Source organism: Dysidea avara, chromosome 3, assembly GCF_963678975.1.
Source record: "Dysidea avara chromosome 3, odDysAvar1.4, whole genome shotgun sequence".
Classification (NCBI taxonomy): Eukaryota; Metazoa; Porifera; class Demospongiae; order Dictyoceratida; family Dysideidae; genus Dysidea; species Dysidea avara.
In genome coordinates this window covers 28,936,158-28,962,227 of record NC_089274.1, presented here as the reverse complement: position 1 = coordinate 28,962,227, position 26,070 = coordinate 28,936,158, and the positions used below count along the sequence as shown (strand labels likewise).

Sequence of the window (26,070 nt, the reverse complement as noted above, 5' to 3'; positions counted from 1 at the left end):
TCTTTGTCATTTCACACACTTACAAACCTGCAATAAAATGCTCCATAAAATGCTCCGATTGCCTTGAAATTTGGCACACAGAAGGGAGGTATAAAGGTGCATTGTGGTACCACGTTTGGCAGGAATACAATAAGCAGTCAAGAAGTTATTAGTGATTATTCACGAACAAAATAACACCAACATATATTATGTAGCCATGCCTACAGGGTAAACTGCTTATGGGAAGAAGCTGAAAATTGGTACATTGATAGGTTAACCATTGAACCTCAAATCTTTTGTGGTTTGAAAGAAATCAAGCTAAAGACCATGAAGATAAAGTGAAACAACCAACAGTGTGTAACAACTATGCAATCGAGATTAGCTAATAAAAAATGAATACTTGCCACAACTACCAAACAAACCACTCAGTGGAATGTTTGAAAATTGGTGTACAGATGGATTAATCACCTTAGAAATGTTCTTCAATAGTTTAGAAGAATCAGACTTAAAGCCAATAACACAAAATCTATCTCGGTACAGTAAGTGCGAAATTGAGATACTCTAATAGAGCAGTTACCGTGAAGAGAGATCAGCTAGAAACAAGTAACCTGTATAGAGATCAGCTACAAACAAATCACCCTGTAGAGATATTAGCTAGAAATAAGTTGCCCTGTAGAGATATCAGCTAGAAATAAGTTGCCCTACTACAAATCACCCTGTAGAAAGATTCGCTGGAAACAAATCATCATGTAAAGAGATTAGCTAGAAACAAGTCACCCTATAGAGAGAACAGCTACAAACAAATCACCCTGTAGAGAGACCAGCTGGAAACAAGTCACCTAGTACAGAGTTCAGCTAGAAATAAGTCACCCAGCAGAAAGATGAGCTAAAAACAAGTTGCCCTGTAGAGAGATCAACTGGAAACAAATTACCCTGTAGAGAGAACAGATTGATCAAGTCACCCTGCAGAGAATTCAACTACATTTCAAATCACCCTGCAGAGAGATCAGCTAGAAACAAGTTGCCCTGTAGAGAGATCAGCTGGAAACAAGTCACCATGTAGCAAGATCAGCTGGAAACAAATCACCCTGTATAGAGAGATCAACTTGATCAAGTCACCATGTAGAGATTTCAGCTAGACACAAGTCACCCTGTAAAGAGGTCAACTTCAAACAATGACAGTTCAGCTACAGTTCAGTTAGGTATCAAGTCACCTTGTTACTTATGTGATAATAGTGCTAAATATACAAATAATTAATTAGACAAAAAGCTATACACACATTACTATGATTGCTTCTCTTGTTCAACAATTCCTGTAGTGAAGAAAAAAAGACAAGATTAAAAGAAGCACCAAAGCCAGTTTATGGCTGGCTTTGTGGCTTGCAATACAAAAAGAAGTGATATCTAAACCAAAACAGCTAAGTTGTAAAAAAAAGAGTGCACCTCCCAAAAAGGCCAGGGTGAACAAGTTGTGAAATCGATCATGATGATTTTTGGTGTGGACACGCCTGCCAACATCAGTGCTCCACATTCCAAATTTCAGCAAAATTGATTCAAGCATTCCGAGATATGACACTTCAAAAATTGGCTTAATTTCTCAGATTTTTCTTTTCTCCTTCATCTTTTCGCACACTTATAAAACTGCCATAAAAATGCAACCACAATATCCAAGTGCCTTGAAATTTGGCACACATAAGGGGGGGGGGGGGGGGGGGATAAAGGCACATCTTGGTATCAAGGTTGGCTGGAATACGATAAGCAGTGAAGGAGTTATTAGCAATTATTCACAAAAAATAACACCAATATGTTGTCATGCCTACAGGATAAACCGCTTATGAGAAGAAGCTGAAAATCGATATACGTGGATAGGTTAACTATTGAACCTCAAACCTTTTGTGGTTTGAAAGAAATGAAGCTAATGATCATGAAGATACAGTGAAACAATCAACAGTGTGTAAAAATTATGCAATCAAGGTTTAACTAATAATTTGCCACACCTACCAGACAAATCGCTCAGTGGAATGATTTGAAAATCGGTGTACAGATGGATTAATCACCTTAAAAAGGCCCTTCAGTAGTACAGAAGAATCAGATTAAAAGCCACAGAGTTGTAACACGAAATTCAACTTGGTGTAGCAAGTGTGAGATTGAGATACTCTAATAGAGTAGTCACTCTAATAAAGCAGTCACCCTGAAGAGAGATCAGCTAGCCCTATATAGAGATAAACTACACCCTGTAGAGAGATCAGCTTGACTGTAAAGAGTTCAACTACATTTCAAATCACCCTGTAGAGATTTCAGAAACAAGTCACTCTGTAGAGAGATCAGCTGGAAACAAATCAATCTGTAGAGAGATCAGTTAGAAACAAGTTGATGTTGCATTACTTCTAAAAACCAGGCACCATGCAGCTAGCTAACTCATCTGGAATTAACCATAGATAGTATATGCTACTATGAATTAAGTAATACTATTTTATTGTTTTAACCAATAGGGTTGTGCAATAATATTATTAGCTAATTCTCGTATTTTGTAATTCATGAAATTTTTGTAATTCATTCAATTACGTTGCTATGCTCTGCTAAGGAAGCGCTTGTTAAACAAACTGCTTTTACCAACATATTACTCACAGAAGTATCTTCTAAACTGTATTATAGTTTGACTATCATGTTTTTTCCCAAAAATTCTCTCAACAAAGCCTCAAAGCTGCTCTTCATTTTCGTTCGTGTACATAAGGATATGCCCCCTTTTAAACTCGAAGCGATAGGCTATTCCTGGTAGTGTACGAGGCCTGCACCGTTGTTTTTCAGTTGTTAAATGCCTGAAAACCTCAACGGGAAAGTAATTTACAAAGTCTGAGGAAAGTCGCCACACCCGTATTTCAGTCCGCCGAAAAGAAACCATCTCAGAGCAAAGTTCACCTGTGCAGAAGTTTAATACAGACTTCATTTCACTTTTACTTCTTATGTAAAAGCTGATTTTACCATTATTTGTGACCGGGCCTGCGATAATAGGGCATGTGGGCACATGATTTTTGCCTACTTTTTCACACTTTCATTACTTATAACATTTTGTACCATTATGCTATGGGATAGCAATTTTCAGCTCTTAGTAAGTATTTAATTGGTATCATGATGTAAGTTACAGAATGGAAAAATACATTTCCAATACTGAGATATGACCTGTAGAGTGATGGGGTGTAGTTTGTGCCCACATGCCCTGTTTTCGCAGGCCCGGTCACATTTAACGATTTTACTCACATGGGTGTGTACGGACAAACGTAGGTAGATATGTAGATAGATAGGTACACACACACACTTTTACGAAAACAATTTCAGTAAACCAGGCGCGCGCCCACAGCCGGCTGTGGGCACATGCCTGGTTTAACAAGTCACTCTGTAGAGTTCAGTTAGAAACAAGTCACTCTGTTGAGTTCAGTTAGAAACAAGTCACTCTGTTTTTATTTTATTTTATTTACTTTTAATTTATTTAGAAACATTACTCTGTAGACTTCAGCTAGAAGTAAGCCACCCTGTAGAGAGATCAAGTCACCCTGTAGAGAGTACAACTATATTTCAAGTCACCCCGTAGAGAGTTCAGATAAAGCAAATTATGCTGTAGAGAGATTACCTGCTAGAAACAAGTCGCTCTATAGAGAGATCAGCAGGAAACAAGTCACCCTGTTGACAGATCAGCTAGAAACAAGCACAGCATAATTCATACACAAATACTGACTGTATTTATTCCGTCTACGTTTAGGTGTTGGAACTAAAAGTCCAAATATTCTACCTTGGCTCAAACAAAAACAGACCACAGCCCCCAATAGTGAATAACATTAGAGTCATTTATAGATTTGAGGTTCGTTTTGTCTCATTATAAGGAGTTTCTTTAAATAGTTGTTCCAATACTGAAAAAAGACGGGGTTAGAATATGTAGTATTGGAACACTATTTTTGCTGTGAAGAGTTCAACTACATTTCAAGTCACTCTGTAAAGAGTTCAACTACAAACAGTGAAAGTTCAACTACAGTTCAGTTATGTAACAAGTCACCTTGTTACTTATGTGATAATCATTCATTTTATTCAATGTTAAAAATGCAAATATTTGATCAGACAAAAACCTATGCTATAATTGCTTCTCTTTTTCAACAATTCCTGCAGTAAAGAAGAAAAAAAGTTAAAAAGAAGCACCGAAGCCAGGGTTTGTGGCAGTGATATCTAAACCAAAACAGCCAAGCTATAAAAAAAGAGTTCGGCCCCCAAAAAGGCCAGGGTGAAAAAGTTGTGAAATCAAAAGTGGCGGCCAAGAAATGGCTGTGATGGTAGGTTAACAGCAAAAATTTTACAATTCAGGTGAATTTTGTGCTGAATCCTAGGAGGAGGCAACACATAGTCCCCTGAATTGTTGTTATTAAAAAATTTGCCATTAACCTACCATCACAGCCATTTTTGACTGCCACTTTTGATTTCACAACTTTTTTAAACCTGGCCTTTTTGCAGGCTAGACTCTTTTCTTTACAGCTTGGCTGTTTTGGTTCATATTACAGCTGGGCAATATACCGGTATTATTAGTAATCTGTGATATTTAAGTTATACCAGTTTTGATAACGCCTGTTTTTTTAATACTGCCACACCGTCTGGGCACTATGGCCTCCTTGTGGGCTTATTTCATCCCATATTTAGAAGATAACCAGACATATGACAATGTTTGTAGGAAGGTGCTGATGGGGTAGTTGGAAAAGGCGGATACGGTCGGACGTGGATGCAGATAATTTTAAAATACACTTTTACATTTACAAAACAGTTATTTTTTATACCTAACGTTGTTTTTACAGCAGCATTCGCTTCCAGACCCAAGCGTCGATCTTGTAATAGCGTTTATCCATGTATAAGCACATGTGCGAAGGATAGACTAGCACTATAAAGAACATATAGTGTTGCACACATACTCTAGAAATCTAATTCAGAGTTACAGAGATTAATCTAGCATGTCACAAACCTAATCTCGTAGGCCAGATCCTTGAAACCCTCAACACTTGGTATAAGCGCCTGCGCCTTATACTAAGAGGCGTAAGATTGTGGATTTGGCCTGCTAAACTAAGTTGCATGGGGCATATAAGCTAATCTCTACAACTATATAGCTCTGTATTAGACTTCAGAGCGTGTGTACAACACTATATTATGGTCTTTGGCATGCTGTGGAGCGCTGGTCTAGTCCTTCGCACGTGCGCTTATAAATGGATAAGCGCTACGACAAGACCGACGCCTGGGTCTGGAAGCGAAGATGGTTGTAAAAACAGCGTTAGGTATGGAAAATAACTGATATATAAATGTAAAAGTGTTCTTTGAAAATGTCCGCGTCCGACCGTATCCGCCTTTTCCAACTACCCGGTGCTGATGTAGTCAGCTAACCTAACTGCCGAGGTTTGCTGAGCTACCATGGGTATTTGGTGCTTTTGTTGAGGTAAATGGCAGTTACTTTAATACCAATTGCTTTAACATTAATATTTAGTAATACCGTGACACTTTTTATGGAAGGTATACCGTTTGCTATTTTTCAATACCGCCCAGCACTAGTTCAGATATAGTTATCGCCACAATGCTGAACTGTGATCACCTCAATAATTCCTACTATTATCCATGTGTGTGAATATGTTCTCTCTATTCAGTTATTCCAACACAGATACTCAGCGATGACCACTGTTAACCATGTACACACGTCTACTAATTATCTTCTTGTAGGCTGCCTTCACTACCTGTACCTACTTGCCCAAATGCCACCTGGCAATTGTGTGATGACCACAACACATGACTGGCACAGCCAACTTGGGTAGCACCAGTGAAATATAGTACGCCTGTAGATGACCGTGAGTCAGCTGTGCTTGGAAGAGTCATCAGCCAGCTAAGAATACAGATCAAATATCTGCTCATCCTCACTGCAGCACATCGAGGTCATAGTATTGCCACTATAACATGGCAAATACTAGCACTTTCTGTATACTAGCACTGGCAGTACATCATGCAGTGTTGCAATGGTTTTACTATTGCACATGGTTGCTGTATTCTCTTCTAGAAGGGTATGTGACAGTATGGGGTCTCACTTAGGATGATCACAGTACGTAGACTAGACCTACACAAAACACTTTGTTGATGTATTAAACCTACATTTGACTTATAAATTTTGTAGTTGCATAATTTTTAAGACAATAATTATTTTATTCCACTGATTTTATGCTTGTATGGGCTGGAGTGTACTGATATGGATCAACGCAAACCAAGCTCTTCTAGTAGTGTAGGGAAACCAATAAGCACCAGTGTTGGGCAAGTTACTTTTAAAAAGTAACTAGTTACATATTACTTGCAACTGAACTATTTAGTTACATATTACCCATAAAATAAAGTAACTATAATAATATTACATATTATATTACTTCGTGTCCACAGCCTTAAGCTGTCACGTGTGAAACTATCACCTTATCACGTGACATGATTGCGTTGTTGGACAATGTGCAAATCTTAGTTACAAGTAGTAAGAAGCTGGTGAATAAGCTTCATTCAGTAGGCTTTGTTACTTCGTTGTGGCTAGGCGTTACTCAGAGGATAACTAATGAGATTAGTAACTTCGTTACTTGTAGTAATAATATTACATAATATTAGACTTGTTACAGTAACTATATTACTTAGGTAACGTATTACATTTGTAAGTAAAGTAACTTGAGTTATACTACCTGTTTTTATAGCGTATTCGTTATATTACTTAGTTACCACAAAAGTAATATTATTACGTAACGCATTACTCCCAACACTGATAAGCACCTTCCATCCAAAGAGGATGAGTATAGAGTTTGGTTTTTATTTACGCATATTACAGCATGCAGTAATAGTATTGCCGATATTAATGCTAGAAAATATATTATCTATAAGAGCTAGCTATAAAATCTAATTTGTTTTTGTAACAGCTAATCTTTTAGCAGTTTTCATTGGGAATAACACTATTGTAACCTTGCATAAGGTTTTCATTGAAGTACTCATACCTTACATTTAAAATTCAGATATATGACTTTCATTTTATAATAATGTGACAAGCTTCTGCACAAGCAAACACTGTAAAATAAAGGCATAATTACAATTATAATTGATTCTATGAATAGCCACAAATGAATAAATATACATTATTACAATATATACACACATACTTTGTATCACTAGCATCAGAAAAGGCTTTAAGGTGTAGCACTGATACAATTGAAGTTTGATAATAGGCAATTTCTATAATCCAATCCTTGATAAGTGCAACATTCCAACTGTTATTAAACTCAAGCTTTTTCACCAATAATCTGACAGCACAAAGTGCTAAATCCTACATAATTACACATAGCATTTCAACAATTATTTCCCATGAAGTTTATACCATATGCACAGAATTTGTTTTTGCGGTATGTAATTTTCACGGATTTTGCAGTTAACACAGCAACCTTGAAAAATAAATCCATGAAAATTTTAGCACTTACACCATCATTAGTTGCATTCATGACCAAGCCCAGCACTTTGCCAAGCAGCATGTATCACAGTTAACTATCAATTGTGCCAAAATGAGGTTAATAAAGAACTGAAAGCAAACTCAAGTGTCTAGCATTCACATCCTAGATGGTCAATGAGCTTTGTCTTTTCACAGCACTACCATGAAGGGGTCTCTTGCTTTTCTAGACTCCCTCTCATGATTCACCGTTTCTTCAACTGCGGTATTCCTATAGAAATGATAGCTACCTTACAGTAGCCTTTAAGTAATGAGTTATATCTCTTATTGTCATTGTACAAACACAAGCTCAAACACAAGCCATCTCTTCGATCATGAAAACTGAGGTATGTGATCTGTGAAAATAAAATTGTGGAAAAATCTGTTTTGGTATGGAACCATGAAAATAAAATCATAAACATTCTGTTTTAATTTGCAACCGCAAAAAATTCCATGCATACAATAGTTTAAGAAAAACTTGGTAATGAAGTAATACATGACAATACAACAATGACAACAACAGTTTTCATATTGTGTATACAAAAGTATTCTATTTTGCTGCCAATCCTTACTGTCCTTTCTAATGTACATAACAATTACTGGATTGCTGAGGTAAACTAAATGAGTTAGTAATACCCACCTCATTACTAAAACTTTAATAAACAGTATCAAGGTAATTTAACTCTATAGTTATTGTAAAAGGAAAAATTATTTTTGATATATGATCTCCAGGATCATAAATGACATAAATGAGTATCACAAATACACCCAAACTATTTATAATACGACATTTTAAACCACAATCTTTGTTCATTACTTTTATATAACACACCATCAACTTACTGATATTTCATTCCTGTAATCATTCAGATTATTTTGCAGAGATGACACTATTTGCGGTGAAAATGATACAAGTTGTTTGAATTGCTGTAATTGAGGTTCCACTTCATGGTATGCCAAATGTAAAACAACTAATTTTTCAAGAAATGTGGATGGCTTTGTAACTAAACTATTAAATCGTGATTGCACTGCAGCATATACCAACTGTGAAAAAGAGAAAGAGTTACACATTAGAATTTACATGATGTTTTTTATGCTTTGCAACATTACAAGTAGGAATCCTTATTTACCTTAGTAAATTTATATAACAGCACTGTGTATACTATATGAATAACATTTTGCAAGCAGTTGGAGCATGCTATATGCACACTACTTTAACTACCAACCATTTACTTCAATTGCATTGATCAAACTGGACCACTACATTCTATGACTGCAGTTCTAAAGCTTCATTTATGCAGCCATGTTAGCCTTCTGCCCATTTCCACTGGCACTGTACTACATGTATTCTTTCTACAGTTCTAAATAAATGGCCTACTTTATTCCACAGACTGGATCGACTCACAGACTGGACTCGTGGACTGAGCTGGAAACAGCTTTTAAACAATAATCCAGGCATTATCCATCTCTTGCAACACTGGAGACACCATTATCGTGCTACAACTGCTGGTACTGCAAGTCAAATAATACTAGCGCATGTACTAAGTAATTAGAATACACTTACTATAAACGTGTACTCGCAGTGATAAAGCATGGTAGAGGCCATTGTTGTAGCGTAGATGTTTTCCTTGTTGCTTCAGTACTTAACACTAGCTAGCGTTAGGGCTGTAGTGATGAGCTAGTTTATTTGCATATCCCCATCACCTCGCCTGGTGGTGCAACCTAGCTACCTGCTATGGATAATTACTGGCTTACCTCTACAGCTGTAACACTAGCTAGTGCTAAAGCAACAAAGGAAAATATCTACGCTAAATAGCCTCTATCACACTATATCACTACTAATACACATGTATTGTAAGTGTATTCTAATTAATTAGTGCACATGCTAGTTTCATGACTTGTAAGGAAGAGCAGTACCAGCAGTTGTAGTTCAATAGTGGTGTCTCCAGTGTTGCAAGAGATGGATAATTCCTGGATTATTGTTTAAAAGCTGTTTCCAGCTCAGTCCGTGAGTTCAGTCCGCGAGTCCAGTCCGTGGAATAAAGTAGGCCTAAATAAATACTGAGGGTGGTTTTTGGTAGATATTTTGGGCACAGAAAATTTGTGATTCTTGCTATACAGTATATGATAGGTGTTTATGGCATTGTAAAATAATCTAGGTAGATTCTGAGCTCATTACATCTGACTGGAATTGACAAAACATGATTTAATGTAACCATTATATTGTAACTTTCCAGTGTGTAAGGCTATGCAAATAAAAATTACAACAGATCTCTAGCTACCACCTTGGTGGTATCTGTGTAAGATTCTAATGCCAAAAATCTGCCCTGCTTTTTCATGTGGGCAGACATAGGAGTGGTAGGTGGGCTACTTATTGGAGTAAAAAAATGGAATAAGAATATTAGTGAAGGTTAGAAAGTCAATAAATGTACAGTCTCCATGAGCTATCCCATATGAAAGGTTTAGCCTGCTACAGGTATGCTATTGGTATAATTTAGTCGTTTACAGGATTGAGGTTCACGAAAAGACCTGTTACATGATTGGTGCAGGCCTGCTTTTATTACTACAAAGTGTAATCAAGAATGTTACATTCCTGTGGATTTATTGCAGGCTTATTCATTTTCACCCACATGCCTGCATTATTTTGAATTCTGTGACCCTATGCCTGTTGCATGCCTGTGTAATCTAGAGCATACCTGTCACATGCCTGTTTTTAATTTGAATTATGTGATCCTATACCTGTAGCATGCCTGTGTCGTATAGGGTATACCTGTTACATGCCTGTTATATTGTACTGTATATCTGTTACATGCCTGTTATATTTTGAATTCTGTTACCTGGCTATATATATACTTGTTGATACATGCATATATCATCTGTACATGCAGTATACCTGTCACATGCCTGTTTTATTTTGGACTCCGACTGCCATAAGTATACGCGTATATGCTGCACAAATTATGTTGTGCTCTGGCAATCAATCGTTTTAATGAATTAATACTGTGAGAGATCAGGCCAGATTCAACAGGCCCAGCAGCCATATAGGGACTGAACATTGTTATTTGTATCATGATATAACAATCTAGACTATTCTAGAACATTCTGAGAATTTTGTATAAATAGAGCTGTGTTGTACAGTATATTTGCCTTCTCTTATTTCATTTGAATGAATGATTGCTGCTGTATCCCTGGTGAAGCTGTTGAGGAGACTGCTACTGTTGGCTAGCTCGGTGCTGTTCCTATCACATTTGGTGACAGGAGTGGGATTGTCCTCCGTGCAGACGTCAGAGGAGACCTACCCGTGTATGCTCCGTTCTGGGAAACGCTATCAGCCAGAGATGAGCAAGGTCACTGAGCTATTGAAGGCCTGGAAGGAGGAGCGAGAGAAGGAGAAGGAAGAGCAACAAGCAGAGCGAGAGGAAGAGAAGAGGCGGTACGAGGGACGCCTAGAACAGCAGCAAGAACGTTTTGAGAGACTTATTGAAGGTCTAACGGCAGAGAGAAGGCCGCGTCGCGTGGAAGTAGGGCCAGAATCACTGAAGTTGACAAAACTTATGGAGAGTGACGACATTGAGGCTTTCTTAACAACTTTCGAGAGAGCAGTGGAGGCTCATGGGGTGGACAGAGATAAGCGTGCTGCTATCCTGGCACCTCAGTTGATGGGGAAAGCTCGTCTGGCCTACGCCGCGATGACTGACGCCGATGCTAGAGACTACGACAGAGTGAAGGCAGCCATTTTCCAGCGTTACGATATTAATGAGGAGACTTACCGACGACGCTTCTGTTCTATCAAGCCCTTGGAGAACGAGACGCCGGTGGAGTTGGCAATTCGAGTGAAGGACCTGGCAGAGAAATGGCTAAGGGACTGTCGAGACAGGGAGGCTGTGGTAGATGTAATGGTGAAGGAGCAGTTTGTGGAAGTACTACCAGAGGAGGTAAGGGTCTGGGTAAAGGAGAGGAAGCCTAGAAATACACAGGAGGCTGGTAGAGTGGCAGAAGACTACCGTCAAGCCAGGAAGGTAGAGCTGTGGGCACCTGCTCAGAAGACTGGTGTTAAGAAAGGAACACCTGGTCAGAGGGGTTGCTATTCTTGTGGACAGCTGGGACACATGGCTAAGGACTGTAGCAGTAGTGGTAAGAAGGTGAGCCCATCCACTTCCAAGGGTGAGGATGTGCTGAAGGTGGAGAAGAGGCTGAAGAAGGATGAGAAGCCTTTCCTATGTTACAATTGTGGGGGATGTGGACATACTTCAAGGCAGTGCCCCAGTGATGCGTTCTTCTGTGGTGCAAAGAGATTGAGAGACCATCGTGGGAAGAAGCCACTGGTAAGACAGTCATTTCGCTGTAAGGGGTTTGTAGAAGGTCAGTATGTTAATGACATGGTATTAGATACTGGTTGCTCTAGAACTTTGGTGAGGAGAGAACTTGTAAGAGAGGATAAGTTGAATTTGGAGAAGTCGGTTACGGTGCAATGTGCACATGGAGATGCTGTTGAGTACCCTGTGGCTACTGTAGAGATTAGTGGGCAGGGGAGAGTGGTTATAGTGGAGGCAGCCGTGTCAGACAAGTTGCCACACTCAGTATTGTTAGGTACTGATGTTCCAGAATTGGTGAGCTGGTTGAAGAGTGAGGACCAGGCTCTTATGGTGGTGACCCGGAGCCAAGCTGGCAGGCGGAGCAGGAGTCAGCCTGGGCAAGATAGGGGGGAGCATGATGTAGCTTTGTCAGATAGTGGAGAAGTGTTGGATAGCGGAGAATTGGTAGAGACTACTTCAGTTAGCGGAGAGGTAGCAGAGGAGCCAGGCAACAAGGAGTTCAGAGCAGAGGCAGAAGAGGGTAATATGGGTGTAGGATTGCCCTTACAGGAGCTCGAAGAGGAGTCAAATCTGCCTGTTGATGGGGATGTGCTGGCAAGTGAGTTTAATTTGAGTGATGATATGTTTGTAGGTGGTGAGAAGGACAAGGGCCCAAGAAAGCCTAGATCTGAGAGAAGGAAGATGCATTATGAGCACGCCAGAGCTCAGAGGGCATGTGTTGGGGATCTTAACCCAGCTATTTCAAAGGAGGAGTTACGGAAGCTTCAAGATGCTGATTTGATGATTCAGGATCTGAGGGAATTGAAACCGGACCAAGTAGTGGAGCAAGATGGCTTGTGGTACCATTTATGGGTAAAGAGGCAGCCACCTGGGCAGACGGTGAAGCAGTTGCTTTTACCCAAACCATACCATCATATTGTTTGTAAGTTAGCTCATTCTATTCCAATTGCAGGACACCTTGGCCGGGATAAGACAGTCTGTAGAATTACACAGCGGTTTTATTGGCCCACAGTATTCCGAGATGTAGCAGAATACTGCAGGAGATGTCCACAGTGTCAGAAAACTGCTAGAGGGAGTCAACTCAGAGTACCACGTGTTCCCTTACCAGTGATGAAGGAACCGTTCAAGAGGATAGCCATGGACATTGTGGGTCCATTACCACGTAGCAGGAGAGGTAATCAATATATTTTAGTTGTATGTGATTATGCAACCAGGTACCCGGAGGCTATTCCTTTACGTTCCATTGATGCTGGGACAGTGGCAGAACACCTCATGCAATTGTTCTCTAGAGTTGGCATTCCCAGGGAGATCCTGTCTGATCAGGGTACTAACTTTATGTCGCAGTTGTTAAAGGAGTTGTACAACTTGTTGAATATCACCCAAATCCGTACTTTACCATACCATCCACAAACGGACGGCTTGGTGGAAAGATTCAACAAGACCCTTAAATCAATGTTGAGGAAGTTAGTAAGTAAGGAGGGTAAGAATTGGGATAGTTTGTTGCCATATGTGTTGTTTGCGTACCGTGAGGTACCTCAATCTACCACAGGGTTCTCGCCATTTGAATTGTTGTACGGTAGAGAAGTGAGGGGTCCATTAGATGTGCTGAGAGAAGAGTGGGAGGCGAGTAAGAAGAGTGACGAGAGTGTATTGTCCCACATCCTGCAAGTGAGAGAGAAGTTAGAAGAGATGTCAAGAGTTGGTAAGTGAGAATGTGAGAGAGGCACAAAGGTGTCAGAAGTTATGGTATGATCAGAATACTAGAGAGAGAGTGTTAGAGCCTGGAGAGGAGGTATTAGTGTTGTTGCCAACTTCAAGCAACAAATTGTTGGCTAAGTGGCAGGGACCCTATCGTGTGATACGCAGGGTAGGGGAAGTAAACTATGAGTTGTCCATGCCAGACAAGAGGAGGAGGAAGGCCATATTTCATGTGAACATGTTAAAGAAATGGCACCAGGCAGAAGATACATGCTTGTGGGCGGCTAGTGTTGATTCTGAAGAAGAAGAGGACACACCTTCATGGAGAGGGGAGAGTGGTAAGTCTCCCTCTGTAGGTAGTCAGTTGACTGAGCAGCAGAAGGGACAGTTATTGGAGCTACTGACTGAGTTCAAGACAGTAATGAGTGGGAAGTGTGGGAGAACCTCCATTGGTCAGCATCGTATAAGAACCGTGGAAGGACTACCGGTACGACAGCGGCCATATCGGATGCCACACATTTACAGAGAGGCAGTTGAGAAAGAGTTAGAGATGATGTTGGAAGAGGGGGTGATTGAGCCATGTGTCAGTGAATGGGCATCTCCAATGGTGATCGTCAAAAAGAAGGATGATACCATTCGACTGTGCGTAGATTACAGGAGACTGAATGCTGGAACACAGCTGGATGCATACCCTATGCCAAGGGTCGAAGACATCTTAGATCAGCTAGGCCAAGCTAAGTATATCACCACATTGGATCTTGCGAAAGGGTATTGGCAAGTTCCTGTGGCAGAGGAGGACCGTCACAAAACAGCATTCATCACCACTAAAGGGCTATACCAATTTAAGATGATGCCATTTGGGCCCTGTGGAGCACCCGCCACATTCCAAAGAATGATGGATGAGGTTATCCGGGGAATGGACAAGTTTGCTAGCGCCTACCTGGATGATCTCATTGTGTTTAGTTATAATTGGGAGGATCATCTTACACATCTAAGAGTAATGTTGAACAGATTGGGAGAGGTGGGGCTAACAACCAAGCCCTCCAAATGTCAGTTGGCTATGGCAGAATGTACATATCTGGGGCATGTGGTTGGCAATGGAGTGGTGAAGCCAGAGGCAACTAAGTTACAAACTATAGAGCAGTTTCCTTTGCCAACCACAAAGAAGCAGGTCAGATCGTTTTTGGGGCTAGCTGGCTATTATCGCCGTTTTATTCCTGACTATGCAACCATTGCTGCTCCATTGACTGAATTAATCAGGAAGTATGAGCCGGAGAGAATTAGTTGGTCAAAAGGTTGTAATAGGGCGTTTTGTGAGTTGAAGGGGAGGTTGTTGTCTTATCCTGTGTTAAGAAATGTTAATTTCTCCCTTCCCTTTACTTTACAGGTAGATGCTTCTGATGTTGGGGTGGGAGCAGTTTTAAGTCAGATTGATGAGGAGGGCATAGACCACCCAGTTGCATACTTCAGCAGGAAACTATTGCCCAGGGAACAGAAATATGCTACCGTTGAAAAGGAGTGTTTGGCCATCAAACTGGGAATAGAGAAGTTTTCTGTCTACTTGATGGGGAGAGAATTTACAATCCAGATGGACCATTGGGCACTGCAGTGGCTCTCAAAGTGTCAAAATTTGAACAGCCGATTGACACGGTGGAGCATAGCTTTACAATCCTACAAGTTTAAAGTGCTCCATCGAAGAGGAACAGAGAATGCTAATGCTGATGCCCTCTCACGGATCCCGGTTGCCATCAAGATAAGGGGGAAGGGGTGTGAGAGATCAGGCCAGATTCAACAGGCCCAGCAGCCATATAGGGACTGAACATTGTTATTTGTATCATGATATAACAATCTAGACTATTCTAGAACATTCTGAGAATTTTGTATAAATAGAGCTGTGTTGTACAGTATATTTGCCTTCTCTTATTTCATTTGAATGAATGATTGCTGCTGTATCCCTGGTGAAGCTGTTGAGGAGACTGCTACTGTTGGCTAGCTCGGTGCTGTTCCTATCACAAATACATTGCATGCTTGTTTTATATAAGAATAAACATATTCCTGTATATACGTACCAGCATACAAGTTGCATGTTGTTGAATGTTGCAAATATTATAGCTGTATACTAGCTATATAACCAACAACTAACATAACAGCTAGCTAGCTAGAACGTATAATTATACAGTATAGTGTATACTTATGCTAATATAATTTATAAGTCAGAGTACATTATTTACTATACATATGCACTCACACACATACAAATACAGTCACATGCACTTAAAGTGATATCATTACCTAATCCTTTTCTGCAAAATTTGGCTGTTCAACAACAATAAAAGTATCTGACAGCTGTTTGAAGGAAACATTTATGCAAATGTGAACAGATGACAAACAAACAGCATGGACATTGTCCATATCTTTCGAACTGAATGCATGTAAATGTGGAACAGTACAACCTGTGATGTCATCAGTGGGGAGTAAACTTAAGCGATCACAGAAAGGTCTTATTATGGCAAACAATTCGGAGAAATCTGTTACAAAAATTTCGCCATGAAATTTCATATTCCTGTAAGTATATGAGATTGTGTAATTGTTTCTCTTCTTTGATTTTGTATATTGCAATGAGTGCATTATTTGTCGACCAACTGAAGCACGTTTATATACACCAATTTGTGTACTATTGGTTAATTTTGCTAATTCTTCATGATGGGTTAGCTCGGGTAGTTCACTAATATGATCTATTGGGCCAATAGCAAAACAGTTATTCAGCACTGCTACTGAGTTTTCAGGTAATAGAAATGTGGCAGTCATGCAGTGGTAAAATGCTGATACATCTTTGCTGCTTTGAGAGCTGAGTATATTTCTTCAGCAAATTGTGGAAGTTTTTGGGATAGTGCTATTGCTTCAATTATTTGTAAGTCAGCATGCTGTGTTCCTTTTACAAAATTGAGTAGCTTTCCGTTTTGACTTTCAAAGGGAAAACAGGAGTATACAAATAGTGGTCCAAAGTTGGAGACTACTTCAGGCAAATGTAGCAAATGGTGAATAATTGCTGTCATATCGTTCAGAGTAATAAATTGAAAATTTAAAACAGTAATGCTTAATTAGATGTTCTGCTTTGATTAACATTCGGGGAGATATGGAGTCTTGCAGTAATGTTGCTACTGCCTCTACTAGGAGCATGTGATGGGTAATGTAATCAACTGGCAGTATATTTAACATTACAGGAAGGGAATAGTACAGAAGCCAAGAACGATACTCTGTAGCTTTCCAATAAGAGCGGAGTTGCTGAATGCTCCTGGGGACTTGTGTGATCACGTTAGGTGGTTTAATTTGCAACAACTTAAAATCTGCTTCTTGAACTTTTGTTCCACAATACCATAATTCTCCTGCGTGTTCACTATCAAACCAGAGTTTCAACAGCATTTTAGTGACACCAAGTAAAACACAGTGCATGTAATCAACTACATTACCTTGGATCACATTGTAGTTTGGTATTGTCGATAGCCAACTAGGTCCCTTTACACCAAATATGGGCATATTAGTACTGACTGCCTGCTTACTATAATCTGATATTTGATTGTTAGTACGAAGTTGTCCAGTAGGGTCAGCCTCTATGTAGGGATAAACACGAACTTTACCTCTTACTCCTACTGCAAGCTGTTTCCCACTTTGTAAACAGTGACTGCATCCATACTTACCATTAAATTGTATCATGTTGTATACCATTGCCTTAGCAGGTAAATCACAAGTCCCACAAAGTAACATTGCACGACAGATGAAGTTATTTTTAACATCTGGTGAAAATACCTCCACTCCATGACAATGCAAGTGTGAAATAGCTGCCTTAAATGGTTGTAGAAATGTCATCGTATTTGAACCATAAACCACCTAATATCAATTTTTTTTTACTCAAACGCTTTTGGATTGGTAGCTCATTAATAACAAAGTACAATGGCCAAATGCTGAATTTTGAAGATTTAAGTACAGGTATCCCATCAGTATTCCAAGTAAATGAAATATTGTCTGGCGTAGCTAGAAAATTTCCAGGTTTCATAAATTCTCTGTATCGATGACCATCATAAATATCTTCAATATTATTAGGATTATGTTTCACTCTATTAAAATGATGACTCAATTCATTGTAGAATCCTTTACGGTTAAATAATGACTTCAGTTGGTCTGCTATTGGTAGTTCTAGGAAAAAGGGTATTTCATGCAATCGTTCAAATTGTTGCTGGGAAAATTGTTGGTCACATGCACTGTTTGGGCAAGACGCACAATCAGTAGTTACAGCAATAGTACACTTGGGACAATAGTAGTGTTTTCTGAGAGGATTTTTTAAAGACATGAAGTATTACTTGAATTTGTACAAAGATTTTATTAGGGCAGGGGCGGATCCAGGGGGGGGGGCTTTGGGGGCTGAAGCCCCCCCCCCTTCATATTTAGGCTTTACTTGATCAATAATATGTTGAGTATTATAGTGAAATTTTGTCTTAGCATAATTATATGATCACTAATAATACAAATACTCATAAAACCACCTTATAAACAACTTTCCAAGATATTAATGCTAAAGTTTATGCAACAAGGACCCGGATCAGCTGATCAGCATTAGAGGTGTACAAGATCGAGATACTCTAATAGAGCAGTCAGCTAACTACTCTAATAGAACATTCACTGGAAACATGTAGTTGGTTCTGTAACTCTGTTATGGAATTTTTCCAAATCTGCCTGCACCTATACATACAATGAAGTGCGTTGGTCTGTTTAAAGCACTTATATGTATGGCAATACTTAATTCAGGTACACAATTTCCATTGAAAATGCTCTCAGATTCAATCTTGTATTGTTCAAATTTCAAAATTTTCCACTTTCAACATTACTATTCTAACATGCACCTATTCAGTGTTGTGCAATTGTGAGAGGGGTGCATCATGTACTTGGTTGTCTGTACCTACCCAAACTTTTCCATTAGCAAAATGCTTCAGAGAGCCATACCTACACTACAATCTAAAGGCAGTATATAAAATATCTTCAGGCAGAAAATATTATGAATTTATGTGGAAATGTCTCCAAATTGCAGTATTTTAGCATCTATTTTTCAAACTTTTCCTGGGGGGGCATGCCCCGAGACCCCCCTAGTTCCAGCATGCTTTGCATGCTGGGAAGTGTGTTTCACACATCTCTACCCAAGAGATTAGTACCTTGAGTTAGCCCCCCCCCCCCCCCCCCCCTTTTATAAATCCTAGATCCGCCCCTGTAGGGGATTTGATATTGAACAATGAATATCAATCAAAGACAATAAATCTTTTAATGCTGCTCCTGTAAGCTTATGAGTGATCGCAAAGGTCATAATTAATAACATGCTGGCTGCATTTGTAACCCTTGCATTTGGATAGATTAACTTTTCATCCTCAGTAGAGCAGTTAGGTTCACTACCTATGATACGTTTCAAGTCACAATCGCTGTAGCCATCAAGATCAAGAGCTGCATTCTCTTCTAGATCACTTTCAGAGATATATCCACAATAACTTTCTTCATCGCTACTGACATTATCAACATCATCATCAGATGGATCAGAACTATCTTGACAATCATGTTCTGGTAAATGTAAAAGTGTGGGTTGGTCATGATCAGATGAGACGCTATCAGCCCGATGTTGTTTAGGCTACATATAGACACATGCATGGAAATATATTTCATGCCTTTTTATTATATGTATTAAGTATAGTCTCATGCTGCCAGAATGCTTTTTTTTATTTGGTTGGAACGTTCCCAACCAAACAAAAAAAAAAGCAGCCTGACCAGCACAACTAGCTATGTATGTATATCTATAAGGCAAAAGCAGATTGCACATGTATTTTGAATTGTTTCACAATGATAAAAGCAAATGTACTTGTTGTTAATCTAGCTTTCCTTTGCAGACAGGCAGCAATGTATTATTTATGGTACATATAATTAGCAATTGTGCAATCTGATGTAACATTTCCGTTCCCACTGATGACATCAGTATCCTGGTGGCACAAAAGTAGTGTCAAGAAGTGATAACTGTGGTGAAGCCATAACATAATTTACAGTGGTTTTTAAATTGAACCACTAAAAGGACAAAGACATTTGCGTGTGCCAGTTACGGTAGTTGTGGGGAACGTCTATGCGCTTATACCACGAGCCCATAGAGAAACGCATAGGTCCATTAGAAGAGCTACAGTGCTAAACTACCTCAAAGTAAGCGTAAAATGTGTTGCTAGGTAAGTATCGTTCAGTGCCGCCCGTCATAGGGAGTATACTCGGTGGTGCCTTCGTGATTAATTATGAATTTATACACGCCTATCGATCTATGTACTACACTATGCATAATTGTTATTTATCTACTATGTTACCTTCGTTGTAGCAGCGTCAATTGATTGCAATCGTATTCTGGCTGGTCTCCTCCTCACTGAGTGGTGGGGTACAGAATATTCAGTAAGGGATACCTGTGGCGAATTAGCGGTAAGGCTCAGTGTTAAGGAAGTGTTGGTGCTGGAAAGGTCCATACTGCACTATGCTGACAGCAACAGTGATAGAACAAAATAATTATTGTGAGAGAAATCTAGTCTCTAGACAACAAATGCGAAGTAGCAATTCCAGCCAATCGCTTTTCTTTATTTTGATATTTACGTTGAATTACATAACCGTGGGAGAACTGCTTCAAAAACAAATGCGTGATTACTTTTCTAGCCAATCTCCTTGCCTCTCTTAAGTACCCGGCCGCTCTTTCTGTGCAAAGGCTGGCTTAGGTGTGAGTGTTCTTGTTGTAAGTCTTAAGCGTTCTTCTTGGCCCGAGCGTTACACAGCTATGGCATACCTGCTGGTGTGTTGGGATAGTGATAACAGCGTCAGTGTGGTGGGCAAAAAAGTGAAAGGTATACTTGAGTATACTGGAGACAGAGTTCGGTTTCGTTGGCCAGGAGTAGGGATATGTGATGGAAGTGTCCTTAATTCATCAGGTAGGAGTCTTTACACTTTTACAGTTTAATATTATTAAAAGTGCCATATCTCTGCAGACGTGAAAAAAGACATGAATAAATTAGCAATTGACATGACAAAATCAGCAAAAACAGAACATCGAGGTCCTACTGCTGGGAAGACAGCCATGCTGGAGAAAACAGAAAAGAAATGCCAAAGTGCTTGTATAGGTGGCACCAAGACACCCAAAAAATGCAAATTGGTAAAAGCTACCGTTGCTCCATCAAAACGCCAAAAGAAATTTGATGAAAAAGCTGCAAAGATGGTAGCTGCAAATTCTGCTGCCAAGCTGCTGTTTTCAACTGAGAGTACAGATCATGGTAAAAAACTTGAAGAAGAAATGGCAAAAGTGAGAAAAATGGAAGAAGAGATTACAAAATTAAAGGAAAAATTGAAAACCCAGGATAGCATCATTGAGGTAAACACACACACGCACACATCAGGAAATACATAACCGACAACTTAAATAGCATTGAGGGTATAATTATTAACTTATTTTTCTTTCTAAGCTAACTATATTTGGCTCAGTAGCATGTAATATTTATACCTGCATGACGTAATTGTACATACATATAGCGTGCATACGAATGTTTCCTCGCACAGAGTTTGCATGCATAAATCGATGCTAAATATATTTTCCAAAAGAACTCCTATGTGGCAAGTGACAGTGACAGCGAAGCAACACAGGAACCTGAAGATATCGAAACTCCAAATACACCAGCAAAATATGAGGTATGTACAATTAACATACATATACATATATATATACAACAATACACATGTGTATATAGTGTAACTTAGTCTAGCTTATAATTACATACGTATATATACATTATACAGAGCAAGCAGATACAAAAGAAAGTTCCGGCAGCAGTCTGTAGTTACAAAGTAGCAGGTGATAAGGTATGTCTGTCTACCATTGTAAAACTTGGTAATTTAACTTCGATGTGTATATACATTTACAGGGCAAACAGACACTAAAGAAAGTTCCAACAGCAGCCTGTAATTACAAAGCAGCAGGTGGTGAGGTATGTCTGTCTACCATTGTAATAAAACTTTTAACTATAAACTATATTCACTATAGGTGTGTGTGCAAGAAAAACGAGAGAAAGTAAGTGTATACTTGATCTGCAATCAGCATGCAAATATCATTATACAGGTGAAGGTGTTGCCAAAAGTGGAACTGGTGAAAGGAATGGGTGTGATGGTAAAAGGTGCATCATTGGCAGCATCTCTGACTAGGTGTAAACGTCAGCCAACTCGACTTTTGCGACTTTTGATGAATGAGCTTTTCACAGAAGACGAAATAAGATGCAGCTCGGTCAGAGGAATGAGGTCTGACTATCCAGCATTGGATCAGGATACCATGAATGCCATACTATGTTAGTTCTGATAGCTAGTATACAAAGTATGGTGTGTTATATGCAGTGTACGTGTATATAGGTTTCACCCAAGCTAAAGCTGAAGAATGGAACATGCCAGTAACAGAGGAAAGCCTGGTCAGGCAAGCAAACAACAAGTGCTACCAGCATCGGAGACCTGTAGTTGAAAAAAAAAACAGAACGATAATTATTTAGAGTAATTAACATACAACGTACAGCTGGTGCTGGACTGACATGCAGCATTATATACATTGATCTGCATGCGTGTGTACAAATATATTACATGAGACATATAATAATCCTGTTACAAGCATGGCACAGGATGTAGTTTAGCTGCATGCATACAAAATTTTCAATACAAACAAAAACAGGCATGTAACAATACAACAGTACACTAACAGGCATGCAACATTTTAACAGGATGTCAACAGTACTGCGCAAAACAGGCCTGTACATGTAGAATGCAGAGCTAAACCAGTGAAACAGAATGTCTGTGACATTCCTGCCAGGCAGACCTGCCACAAACCTGTAGCAGGCTACTGAAGCATAGTATCAATCTTGCAACAGGCATGCAGTATGTACATAAGTACAGACCTATAACAGGTTTGCTAGAGGCTTGGAATTTTATATGGGATACCCCTTACATTAATATTAGCCACCTCTCCATGACTTTACCAGCTTACTACACACGCAATATTTCAATGCCATGGCCATTGAAATTCATTGAAATTAAGGTATGAGAAAACCTGTTCCAGAAATTAGACACAGGTTTGAAGAGAAGAGAAAGTGAAATCTGTTAGTTATATAATTAGTGTAGCAATCTAGTTATAATTTCGAAGGCCAAGCTATCTTACTTTAACAGAATATATTCAACATATAATTATTTTCTTTATTATCAATAACTAACCTTATGTTCATCATCCATTGATGGAAGGTACACTGCAACAATGTAGTCGTTCAGATACAAACTACACAATTCTTCCTGTACTTCTTCATCATTCGGCACAACATTTTCATTTAAAACAGCTCCTAAAGAGCTTTGCTGAACTAACTCCATTGTTTTCATTTGTAGTGTGGTATCAGGTGCTTTTGTACCTACAGATGTACAAAACATTTTGGCATACTCATATTATACACCAACATACCTGCTAGCAATGCTGCATCACATTTTCGAGAATTAATGACACTTCGGCAAATCCATGAAAAAGGGAATTGACACTTATAAAAATGATCTGACCGGCTAGCTCCTATTCCTGGTATTAGTGTCCTTTGCTTTCTGACACCATCAGTGAAAACATCTTCATAAGTAATTTTGCACAAGTTTCTGTCTGACATAATTTCCAACCAAATCTTAGCAATTGGTGAGGCTATTTTTTCACTGTCACGATTATCATGAATAATGGTCAAGTTGTAATTCTTATCAATTAGCCCAATAATTTTTGCTAGTATAGGAAGTAAAATTTCATCTAATCTTCGTGACAAAGCATTTCTGAATGTACCACCGATTTGTGAATGATTTAAAGCTACTTTAAAGGCCCACTCTTTGGCTTGAGGTAGTTTATCATCCATTTCTTTTAAAACAGCAGACACAAATTTCACTAACTTGTAATCAAAACCTGCATAATAATAATAATAACCATCATAATGGTAAGTCAAAAATAATAAACAAAAATTTGTATGAATGTGGTTAATACTCTATTCAACAGCCATATGGCAGATTGTCCTAATAAAACACTCTCTGAATACAATATCAACATGTTTACAATGGTATTGTGTGTTTTTTAGCATGATGAATGTATTCTGAAACACACATATCTACAGAAGCGCTGTGCTTGAGATAACCAGAGCCTTCATACACTATTGCACTTGCTATGTTAACCCAGTAAAATTTTCTTGTTAGAATAATTGAGTTAGGTGCTTCTTAAAGTTGATACTAGCATTTCAAACACTCTGTCTAATTTAATTCTGACAGGCTATGATAGTTTGGTCAAATGTTTTTCAAGAATGTATGCACAAGAATGTCGATTGTGCTGAATCTTGATAAAACCAGCCAAAGAGAACATTGCTTAGTAAACAAATGATGTAGGACTATTTAATGGACTTTAATACTACTGATCTGTAGCTGCTCTGTTTGTACCCAACAGTGTGTATACACGTTTTTCACTTTTGTTACACAATTCAAGTATTTTGTTACATAAACATAAGCACTATTACCAGTACACAAGTGTATAGCAATAATTTTGAGAAGTGGTTACTATGTAGTTTAGAGCACAGGTAGTGTATACTGGGCGATTTAGCAAGATCTATTGTAGTCTGCCAGGAAATTCAGTTATGAATAGATTAGCTATAGAGATATGTTTAGACTATAAATTTCTGACATCATAACGCAAAAGTTTTGTATTAACTTACTTTCCATGCACTTTTTAATGTATTTATGTTGGTAAACTTTTACACAATACATAATTGAGTTGCATGTAAGATCATAGGAATGAAATCAGTGTTAATTGTGTACTAAGGAACCACTGGTGCTGTGGAATGTATCAAAGCCATTGAGAAAACAACAATAATCAACAAAAACATTTATAATGTTATACGCCAATTTTTTGTGCATGTATAGATACTACATTGATTACTCTATCCTTTTGTGGTTATCTGCTGAAAAATGTCTGAGTTATAGTGTCATGAAGTTTAGAAATGTTACTTCACCGTGACATGCACAGTTGACATTTGTAAGTAACTTAAGCAAACATTAATATCGTCCAACAAGAAATTTCAATGAAAGAAAAGATTAATGAATTTGACAAATTGGCTAGATTTGTCAACTTTTAGTTATCAAGTGTTCATAAGCACTACATGTTTAGATATACAGTTTCTTGATTTTCATCAACATTTAATTCATCCAAGATTATGAAGAGCGGATTCAACAACTTTTCCTTTTGTCTAAATTTCCTGTCATAAGGTAGTAGTTGTTATTAAATAGCTTTAAACAAAATGACTGAATCAACATTATGAGTAAAAAAGCAAATAGCGAAAGCAAACAGCGAAGCCTAATACATTAACTAGGTGACTCTATACTACTGGTTCTTATATTGTTAAACAATAGAAACAAGCAGCTTCCTGTGTAGAAATCATTTCTTCAGGTTTTCTGAACTTAACCAGCTTCACAACTCACCAGTGGCTTAGCATATCAGGGACATAGTATTATAGCTAAGGAATAAAAACTGAAAGACTATGGAGACAAACCTTCAGATATAATAAAAGCTCTGAAATTGGATTTTAGGTTACTTTTAGTTAACAGTGTGAAATACAACTAACTGTAGGCAATAAAGTGGTTCCAAACTGTAGCTTTGATTGCTCTGTTAGTTACTTGATTGTGCTCTATTAGAGTATCTATACAAAAATAGCCTAGCTGTGAAAAAAGGGTGCGGCCCCCAAAAAAGACAGGGTGAAAAAAGATGTGAAATCAAAGGTGGCGGCCAAGAAATGACTGCGATGGTAGGTTAATGGCAAAAATTTTAATAACAACTATTCAGGTGAATTTGTGTTGCTTTCTCCAAATTTCACTAGGATCTGGCATCAAATTCACCTAAATTGTAATTATTAAAATTTTTGCCATTAACCTACCATCACAGTCATTTCTTGACCACCACCTTTGATATCACATCTTTTCACCCTGGGGGCCGGCCGCACCCTTTTTTCACAGCTTGGCTGTTATTGTATAGATATCACCTCTTGTTGTATTTGAATACTCCAATTCTGGCCACATTGAAGTTTCTTTTACTTGTCTTTTTCTTTACTGCCGAAAGGAGGAAGACATCAAAATCTGAACTGATTCTCTGGATATTTTATATAATGATGCTTTTTTTTACAAAAGTTAATACTGTATAAAAATTATCATTATCACATGACCTCTCTCTCTCCTAGGTAGACAAGCAGAAATCTCTACAAAGTAACTTGTTTGTAACTGAACTTGCTACAGAGTGACTTATAATGTAGCTGGACTCTCTTCAGAATGACTTGTTGAAGCTGAACTACCTACAAGGTGACTTGTTTGCAGCTGAATGCTCCACAGGGTGTTTGTTTGTAGCTGAACTCTCTACAGGGGACTTGTTTGTAGCTGAGCACTCTGCTGGGTGGTTTCTTGTAACTTTCCACAAGGTGATTTGTTTGTAACTGA

General features: G+C 38.6%; 2 protein-coding genes and 1 long non-coding RNA gene across 3 annotated transcripts in view; 2 read left to right on the top strand and 1 right to left on the bottom strand.

The window, feature by feature from the left end:
• The window catches only part of LOC136250630 (E3 ubiquitin-protein ligase rnf213-alpha-like), a 407,493-nt gene that overhangs the window by 114,081 nt on the left and 267,342 nt on the right, over positions 1-26,070 (bottom strand). Inside the window, exons 60-63 of the mRNA XM_066042854.1 lie at positions 23,039-23,509; positions 22,801-22,988; positions 8,336-8,536; positions 7,173-7,336 (exon numbers count right to left, since the gene is read on the bottom strand). Of these exons, the coding sequence (XP_065898926.1) occupies positions 7,173-7,336; positions 8,336-8,536; positions 22,801-22,988; positions 23,039-23,509 (1,024 nt within the window). The remainder of the gene's footprint in view (positions 1-7,172; positions 7,337-8,335; positions 8,537-22,800; positions 22,989-23,038; positions 23,510-26,070) is intronic.
• LOC136251601 (uncharacterized) lies at positions 10,501-15,325 on the top strand. The gene is made up of 3 exons (XM_066044060.1): positions 10,501-13,288; positions 13,358-13,506; positions 13,565-15,325. The coding sequence occupies exons 1-3, from the start codon at positions 10,663-10,665 to the stop codon at positions 15,323-15,325; spliced, it is 4,536 nt and encodes a 1,511-aa protein (XP_065900132.1). The 5' UTR covers positions 10,501-10,662.
• Positions 20,894-21,415, top strand: LOC136250633 (uncharacterized). The gene is made up of 3 exons (XR_010698608.1): positions 20,894-20,929; positions 21,157-21,243; positions 21,352-21,415. It is a non-coding gene; the product is annotated as an uncharacterized lncRNA (long non-coding RNA).

Excerpts from the sequence above, each read along its gene's own strand:
- LOC136251601 (XM_066044060.1), top strand. The coding sequence starts at position 10,663 with ATGATTGCTGCTGTATCCCTGGTGAAGCTGTTGAGGAGACTGCTACTG. Across the intron at positions 13,289-13,357 it reads GAAGTTAGTAAGTAAGGAGG|GGTTCTCGCCATTTGAATTG; the intron begins GTAAGAATTGGG and ends AATCTACCACAG. Across the intron at positions 13,507-13,564 it reads AGTTAGAAGAGATGTCAAGA|AATACTAGAGAGAGAGTGTT; the intron begins GTTGGTAAGTGA and ends TGGTATGATCAG.